At 42.8% G+C, this 9,540-nt stretch overlaps 1 protein-coding gene across 1 annotated transcript; it reads left to right on the forward strand.

Annotated features, from left to right (window-relative positions):
- Positions 1 to 7,997: 7,997 nt before the first annotated feature.
- LOC139187149 (olfactory receptor 2AG1-like) lies at positions 7,998 to 9,540 on the forward strand. The gene has a single exon (XM_070803153.1). It carries the CDS (start codon positions 7,998 to 8,000, stop codon positions 8,940 to 8,942), a length of 945 nt encoding a protein of 314 aa, XP_070659254.1. The 3' UTR covers positions 8,943 to 9,540.

Below are 9,540 nucleotides of genomic sequence, written 5' to 3' on the forward strand. Positions count from 1 at the left end.
AACCACCTGCACTGCAGAAGACTCAAGAGATGTGGGATTGATTCCTGTCTTAGGACGGCCCCTAGAGGAGCACATGCCAACCCACTCGAGTATTCTTGGCTGGAAAATCCCATGGACAGAAGAGCCTTGTGAGGTACAGTCCAAAGGGTCTTAAAGAGTTGGGCAAAACTGACAGACTAACACTTTCACTTTCCCTTTTTACATATGCTATTATATACATTTGTCAAAAATTGCAGAACTGTATACGAAAAGAGGCAGATTTTAGTGGGTGAAAATTTGTGCCTTAATAAAAATTTAAAAAGTAGGAAATAATTGAATAAAAATTTTAATATTCTGCTTGTACAGCCTTCTTTAAGTACCAACATAAAAAAGTCCCCTGTCGTCTTGATTTTTTTCTGTGAATTTAAAAATTTTTATTTATATCCTATATGCTTTGAAAGGGGATTTAATGATCAGTCAGTTCAGTTCAGTCTCTCACTCATGTCTGACTCTTTGCGACCCCATGGACTGCAGCACACCAGGCTTCCCTGTCCATCACCAACTCCTGGAGCTTGCTCAAACTCGTGTCCATTGAGTTGGTGCTGCCATTCAACCATCTCATCTTCTGTCATCCCCTTCTCCCACCTTAAATCTTTCCCAGAATCAGGATCTTTTCCAATGAGTCAGTTCTTTGCATCAGGTGGCCAAAGGATTGGCGTTTCAGCATCAGTCCTTCCAATGAATATTCAGGGCTGATTTCCTTTAGGATGCAGTGATTGGATCTCCTGGCTTTCCAAGGGACTCTCAAGAGTCTTCTCTAACACCACAGTTGAAAAGCATCAATTCTTCGGCGCTCAGCTTTCTTTATAATCCAACTCTCACATCCATACATGACTACTGGTAAAACCACAGCTTTGACTACATGGACCTTTGTTGGTAAAGTAATGTCTCTGCTTTTTAATATACTGTCTAGGTTGGTTATAACTTTACTTCCAAGGAGTAAGCGTCTTTTAATTTCATGGCTGTAGTCACCATCTGCAGTGATTTTGGAGCCCCCCAAAATAAAGTCTGTCACTCTTTCCATTGTTTTCCCATCTATTTGTCATGAAGTGATGGGACTGGTTGTGTCCAACTCTTTGTGACCCCATGGACTATACAATCAATAGAATTCTCCAGGCCAGAATACTGGACTGGGTAGCCTTTCCCTTCTCCAGGGGAACTTCCCAACCCAGGGATTGAACCCAGGTGTCCCGCATTTCAAGGAGATTCTTTACCAGCTGAGCCACAAGGGAAGCCCAAGAATATTGGAGTGGGTAGCCTATCCCTTCTCCAGTGGATCTTCTCAACCCAGAAGTAAAGCCTGATGCTTTAAAGAGCAATATTGCATAGGAACCTGGAATGTCAGGTCCATGAATCAAGGCAAATTGGAAGTGGTCAAACAGGAGATGGCAAGAGTGAACATCAACATAGGAATCAGCATGCTAAAATGGACTGGAATGGGTGAATTTAACTAAGATGACCATGAATCCTACTGGTGATTCTTGCCTACTACTGTGGGCAAGAATCTCTTAGAAGAAATGGAGTAGCCATCACAGTCAACAAAAGAGTCTGAAATGCAGTACTTGGATGCAATCTCAAAAACAACAGAATGGTCTCTGTTTCCAAGGCAAATCATTCAGTATCACAATAATCCAAGTCTATGCCGGGACCAGTCATGCTGAAGAAGCTGAAGTTGAATGATTCTATGAAGACCTACAAGACCTTCTAGAACTAACACCCCCCAAAGATGTCCTTCTCATTATAGGGGACTGAAATGTAAAAGTAGGAAGGTAAGAAATACCTGGAGTAAGAGGCAAATTTGGCCTTGGAGTACAGAATGAAGCAGGGCAAAGGCTAATTGAGTTTTGCCAAGAGAACGCAGTGGTCATAACAAGCACTGTCTTCCAACAACACAAGAGAAGACTCTATGCGTGGACATCACCAGATAGTCAACAACGAAATCAGATTGATTATATTCTTTGCAGCCAAAGATGGAGAAGCTCTATCTAGTCAGCAAAAGCAAGACCAGGAGCTGATGGAGGCTCAGATCATGAACTCCTTATTGCCAAATTCAGACTGAAATTGAAGAAAGTAGGGAAAACCACTAGACCATTCAGGTATGACCTGAATCAAATCCCTTATGATTATATAGTAGAAGTGGCAAATAGATTCAAAGGATTAGATCTGATAGACAGAGTGTCTGAAGAACTATGGATGGGGGCTCGTAACATTGTACAGGAGGCAGGGATCAAGATCATCCCCCGAAAAAAGAAGTGCAAAAAGGCAAAATGGCTTTCTGAGGAGGACTTACAAATAGCTGTGAAAAGAAAAAAAAAGAGAAAGGCAAAAGAGAAAAGGAAGGATATACCCATTTGAATGCAGAGTTCCAAAGAATAGCAAGGAGGGATACGAAAGCCTTCCTCAGTGATCAATGCAAAGAAATAGAGGGTACAATAGAATGGGAAAGACTAGAGATCTCTTCAAGCAAATTAGAGATACTGAAGGAGGAAACAGACAGAACAGGTTCCATCTTGAAAGCAGGCCTCCATTTTGAGCTGGACCATGGAATTTAAGCTATATGTCCTGTATCTATGGAAACGGCATACAAACTGGAAAATCAGAGCCCCCAGGTTGAAGAGCCCCAGGGCTAGTACCTAGACTCTCTGTCGCCTAAAATAATACCCTAATTATCTATGTAACCGAATAGAATCATAAATTCTATTATGCTTATCAGAGTATGACCACAGGCCTATTGATAATTGCCCACTGTTAACTACCTGGCTTAAGGCATACGAATCACAGGTTAACTTTGATTGAACCTTTCTTTTCCTTTGTTCAGACTAGTTTCAGAGAATTTGGGGAGGTGGGTTTGAGCACGTACACTTAGGGTATATAAGGTTTTCACAAAAACTGGTCAGGGTCCTTGGCTAAGAGGACACTCTGCCTTGGGCCCGCTGGTATAATAAACTGCACTCCACTATCTGCATTGTCCTTCTAAGTGAGTTTGTTTCCCAGAAGGCATGGCTACAACAATACCAAGAGAACATTTCATGCCAAGATGGGCACAATAAAGGACAGAAATGGTATGGACCTAACAGAAGCAGATGGAGAAGGCAATGGCACCCCATTCCAGTACTCTTGCCTGGAAAATCCCATGGACAGAAGAGCCTGGTGGGCTGCAGTCCATGGGATCGCTGAGAGTCGGACATGACCGAGCGACTTCACTTTCCCTTTTCACTTTCATGCATTGGAGAAGGAAATGGCAACCCACTCCAGTGTTCTTGCCTGGAGAATCCCAGGGACGGGGGAACCTGGTGGCTGCCATCTATGGGGTCGCACAGGGTCAGACAGGACTGAAGCGACTTAGCAGCAGCAGCAGCAACAGAAGCAGAAGCAGAAGATATTAAGAACAGGTGGCAAGAATACACAGAAGAACTATATAAAAAAGTTCTTCATGACCCAGATAATCACAATGGTGTGATCATTCACCTAGAGCCAGACATCTTGGAATGAAAAGTCAAGTGGGCCTTAAAAAGCATCACTGGGAACAAAGATAGTGGAGGTGATGGAATTCCAGTTGAGCTCTTTCATATCCTAAAAGATGATGCTGTGAAAGTGCTGCATTCAATATGCCAGCAAATGTGGAATACTCAGCAGTGGCCACAGGACTGGAAAAGGTCAGTTTTCATTCCAATCCCAAAGAAAGGTAATGCCAAAGAATGCTCAAACTACAGCACTATTGCACTCGTCACACAGTCTAGCAAAGTAATGCTCAAAATTCTCCAAGCCAGGCTTCAACAGTACATGAACTCTGAACTTCCAGATGTTCAAGCTGATTTTAGAAAAGGCAGAGGAACCAGAGATCAAAGTGTAAACATCTGCTGGATCATGGATAAAGCAAGAGAGTTCCAGAAAAATATCTACTTCTGCTTTATTGACTGTGCGAAAGTCTTTGACTGTGTGGATCACAATCAACTATGGAAAATTCTGAAAGAGATGGGAATACCAGACCACCTGACCTGCCCCCTGAGAAATCTGTATGCAGGTCAGGAAGCAATAGTTAGAACTGAACATGGAACAACAGATTGGTTCCAAATCAGGAAAGGAGTACGTCAAGGCTGTATATTGTCACCCTGCTTATTTAACTACTATGCAGAGCAGATCATGCTGGAACCAAGATTGCCAGGAGAAATACCAATACCTCAGATATGTGGATGACACCAATTTATGGTACAAAGCAAAGAGGAACTAAAGAGCCTCTTGATGAAAGTGGAAAAAGAGAGTGAAAAAGTTTGCTTAAAACTCAGCATTCAGAAAACTAAGATTGTGGCATCTGGTCCCATCACTTCATGGCAAATAGATGGGGAAACTGCGGAAACAGTGAGAGACTTTATTTTTTGAGCTCCAAAATCACTGCAAATGGTGACTGCAGCCATAAAATTAAAAGATGCTTACTCTTTGGAAGAAAAGTTATGACCAACCTAGACAGCATATTAAAATGCAGAGTCATTACTTTGCCAGGAAAGATCTGTCTAGTCAAATCTATGGTTTTTTCCAGTAGTCATGTATGGATGTGACAGTTGAATTATAAAGAAAGCTGAGCGCCGAAGAATTGATGCTTTTCAACTGTGGTGTTGGAGAAGACTCTTGAGAGTCCCTTGGATTGCAAGGAGATCCAACCAGTCCATCCTAAAAGAAATCAGCCCTGAATATTCATTGGAAGGACTGATGCTGAAGCTGTAACTCCAATCCTTTGGCCACCTGATGCAAAGAACTGACTCATTTGAAAAGACCCTGATGCTGGGAAAGATATAATGTGGGAGGAGAAGGGGACGACAGAGGTGGGATGAGATGGTTGGATGGCATCTTGGACTCGATGGACTTGAGTAAACTCCAGGAGAGAAGGTGGTGGACAACTCTTGTAGCCACGCATTCCGGGAAACAAACTCACTCAGAAGGACAATGCAGATAGTGGACTGCAGTTTATTACACCGGTGGGCCCAAGGCAGATTCTCCTGTTAGCCAAGGACCCTGACCAGTTTTTGTGAAAAACTTATTATATACCCTAAGTGTACTTGCTCAAACCCACCTCCTCAAATTCCTTGAAACTAGTCTGGACAAGGTAAAAGAGAGATACGATCAAAGTTAACCCATGATTCAAGTGTCACAAGACTAAAGACTAGATAAACAGTGGATATTTATCAATAGGCCTGTGGTCATATCCCGATAAACATAATGGAATTTACCACTTTGTTCTGTTACAGAGATAATTAGCATATTCTTTTAGGCAATGGAGAGTCCAAGTACAAGTCCTGAGGCTCTTTTATCCAGGGGTCTGGTTTTCCATTGGTATGCCATTTCTGTAGACACTGGACACAAAGTTAGAGTCCATTGGGAGGGTGACCATGCATGTAGCCTAATGTTCGCAGCCTGGCCTAAGATGGAGTCCAGCTCTGTCTGTTTCCTCCTTCAGCTGAATCAATTTATATTCCCACCAACAGTGCGAGAGGGTTACTTTTTCTCCACACCCTCTCTAGCATTTATTTTTTGTAGATTTTTTGATGATTACCATTCTGACTGGTGTGAGTTGATAACCTCATTGTAGTTTTGGTTTGCATTTCTCTAATAATAAGTGATGTTGAATATTTTTTTTTCATGTATTTATTAGCCATAATAAATGGCTTCTTTGGAGAAATGTCTGTTTAGGTCATCTGCCCACTTTTTGAGTGGGTTGTTTGTTTTTCTGATATTGAGCTGCCTGAACTGATTGTCTGTTTTGGAGATTAATCTTTTGTCAAGAGGCCAGAGGAGTGGAGATGGGAAGCAAGATGCTATAGATGCCCCAAAACCCACCTTAAATTTGTGGCAGAGGACTGATGACCATGAAAGTGACCTTTGCTTCCTGCTCAATTCAGTCAGTAGTTTGGAAATGCACCATCAGTGCCTCCCTTAGGTGACATAGAAACCCTGGGCCTCCAAGCTCATTTAATGAGAGAAGAGTGTAGGGATACAAGGCCAGGAAACAGGTCCGAAGGGGTTGGTTCCCACCCTGTGTCCTGGACCAACCTCCAGGGGAGGTCATTTCAGCTGAGAGGCTAAGTCCTTCTGCACACAGGGGTAGAATAGAGTAGAGAAGTGGGGTCATGGGTGAGGAAACCAAGCAGCCTCCCCCAAGAGAGGCCTTAGCTTAGTGTTGGCTTCAGAGACATTGAGGTCAGTCATTGCAGTGTCTTCTATGAGCAGCCGTTCTAATTAATATCTACTTCCTCCAGATTCCCACTGCTTTCATTTTTCTCCCATTCCCCAGCAAGAGTAAATGAAAGTCTGAGCATTGGTACCCACCAACCCAGTCAGACAAATGCTGCAGACCTAGATGGGCCTCCTACTTGGGGAACTGTGTGACAGAAGCAGCTTCTTATAATTCTCCACAGGTGTGAGAACAGGAAAGCTATCTTCTTGTTTCATAGAAGCTATCCAAGGACTGTATTGATGTTCTTTCTGCATTTTTGCATTTCCAGAGAAGACCTCCAGAAGAATTGAAGGAACAGAATAAGCCTGACACCTACTTTGGTCAGATACCTCAGACTTCTAACTCGACTTAGCAAAAAACTAACTGAATATTGCTAGAAAGTGCCTATCTTCCTTCTCCATTTCTACTGGAACTTCCTTCACTCAGACTATCTCCAGGACAGACCGTGTGGTCAGGAAGCTGGCTTCCCACAGTAAGGGTGTTGTCTCACTTTCAAGAAAGTGTGCAGCTTCTAGGAATGCTGAGCTGAGAGATGCAGCCCAGTGCACACATATGAACTTCAGCTACTCTGATTTCCAAGTTCTATGGTGCTTTGGTCTGTACCCCATCCCAAACTCCTATATTCTTGGGTTTCTAAACATGAGGAGGAATCAGTGAATCTTACAGCCTGCTGTAAGATTCTAAGTTATATCCCAGACCAGGGTATCTGCTTCCTGGTGGAAGCCTCAGGACCTGTTTTTAAACTCCATAGACTTTGCTGACCTTTGATAAAACTGTTGGCACCTACATTACAATAAATGCCTCCAAAGGAACATTTAAGAGTAGATGAAAGGTCTGTGATATGCTGTAATACCTTTTACCATCAAAATTCTGTGGACCTTGTAGAGATTGATGGCAATTAGTGAAACATCAAAATATAGGACACAATAGAGGAAATTGATTTTTAGAAATATGCTTCACTGTGTTCAAAAGTGGACTTATCTACCCAGTTCCCACGCTGAGCAACACAGATTCCTGTCATTCTCAGGTGCCTGGCTCTCTGTTTTCTCCCTGAGATTGGGTGCAACACTCCAAGAGCCATTTCCAGATCAAGAGCTCTTCTTCTCCTTCTGTGTGGCCATTCAATCCAGTGTGGATACCCTAGCGCTGTCAAAGGGAGAATGAGGATCTGAGTCTAAGCAAAAGTGAGAAGGTAGGATGAATAACACAAATTATGTGGAGAAGTATATTGAGGTGTGTTATTGAAATCACATTTCCCTGCCTGTTTCAGAAAATCAATTAACAAAAAAGACTTATGCAGAACACTGACTGGGTATATAAATTATTGATTAAACATTCTACTTAAAACATAGGTACCAGAAAAAATCAGGAGCATGTGTAGTAGAATATTTCTTTATTGTTGTGAAAGAGATGATTTGACTTTCTAGGGAGATACATGTTCAGGTTTGATGTCCTGAATAATCCTCATGTAGTAATCTCTTAATGTTTAGCTCTTACAGCGATGTTTATTTTCCAATTAGGTGGGCTCTTTGTTTATCAAGATACAATTTAAAAAGTCAGAAACTGAGAGATTAAGAGAAAAAAATCAGTTACCAGTGGGAAAGGCATCATCCCACTGGATTCATGTTGGCCATCCTATGGGAACTCTGATGGTATAAAACTATGAGACTACCATAACAAAAATTCACCAAGGATCCATTTGTTTCCAGGCAACTAAAGAAACAACACAATGGAGCCTTGGAACTCCACCCTGGGAAGTGGCTTCATATTGATGGGGATTCTGAACGACAGTGGGTCTCCTGAGCTGCTCTGTGCTACAATCACAGTCCTGTACACGCTGGCTCTCACCAGCAATGGTCTGCTGCTCCTGGCCATCACAATGGATGCCCGGCTCCATGTGCCCATGTACCTGCTGCTCAGGCAGCTCTCTCTCATGGACCTCCTCTTCACATCTGTTGTCACTCCCAAGGCCATTGTGGATTTTCTGCTCAGTGAAAACACCATCTCCTTTGGGGGCTGTGCCCTTCAGGTGTTCCTAGTACTGACCCTCGGTGGTGCAGAGGACCTCCTACTGGCCTTCATGGCCTATGACAGGTATGTGGCCATTTGTCATCCTCTGAACTACATGGTCCTCATGAGGCCAAGGGTCTGTTGGCTCATGGTGGTCACACCCTGGGTCCTGGCATCCCTGAATGCTTTAGGTCATACTTTGTATATCATGCACTTCTCTTTCTGCATGTCCCGGAAGATCAGCCACCAGCTCTGTGAGATTCCACCTCTGTTGAAGTTGGCCTGTGCAGATACTTCCAGATATGAACTCATGGTGTATGTGATGGGTGTGACCTTTCTGATTCCCTCTTTTGTTGCTATACTTGTCTCCTATTCAGTAATCCTACTTACTGTGCTCCACATGCCCTCAAATGAAGGGAGACAGAAAGCTCTGGTCACCTGCTCTTCCCACCTGACAGTGGTCGGGATGTTCTATGGAGCTGCCACATTCATGTATGTTCTGCCCAGTTTCCTCCACAGTCCCAAGCAAGACAACATCATCTCTGTCTTCTACACGATGGTCACCCCAGCCCTGAACCCCCTCATCTACAGCCTGAGGAATAAAGAGGTCATGGGGGCCTTGAGAAGGGTCCTACAAAAATACATGCTGCGGACACACTCCTGACACAGTTACAAAATAGACATGCTAGGGGACTAAGTTTCAGTCAGTATCATGTATCAGTCATCAATAGCAGTAGATTTAGTCTGAGCAAACTCCAATAGCCTCTTAAAATCAGAGGAAGACTTCTCTTGTTTGAATAAGATTCTTAGATATACTGGACTTCTTGTCTGTTATGTAGCTGTTGTTTAAATAATTATTTGGAAAGAAGAATCAGTTTGTGTCTATGCATCTACTTCAGTTTCAAGGGACAGTTTTTGTTGAGATAATGGAAAAATCCAAATGGGAAAATTTAATAGTGACTTAATTTAAAATTAAAAGACAGAAACCAATAAAACCCAGCATCATGGGTCTTTTCAAATGAGTCAGTTCATCAGGTGGCCAAGGTATTGGAGCTTCAGCTTCAGCATCAGTCCTTCCAATGAATAGTCAGGACTGATTTCCTTTAGGATGGACTGGTTGGATCCCCTTGCAGTCCAAGGGACTCTCAAGTTTGGCATTCACTTCTTTGGGTTATTCATACATGCAGTTTACCAAATAGTTCTGTACATGTTGGTTAAGGTCTTGCTTTATCGTCATTTAAAATTTGGTGAAGCTTCTTCTT

The sequence above is a fragment of the Bos indicus genome, chromosome 15, assembly GCF_029378745.1.
Source record: "Bos indicus isolate NIAB-ARS_2022 breed Sahiwal x Tharparkar chromosome 15, NIAB-ARS_B.indTharparkar_mat_pri_1.0, whole genome shotgun sequence".
Classification (NCBI taxonomy): Eukaryota; Metazoa; Chordata; class Mammalia; order Artiodactyla; family Bovidae; genus Bos; species Bos indicus.

Bases quoted from the DNA above. Each gene is read 5' to 3' on its own strand.
- LOC139187149 (XM_070803153.1), top strand. From the start codon at position 7,998: ATGGAGCCTTGGAACTCCACCCTGGGAAGTGGCTTCATATTGATGGGG.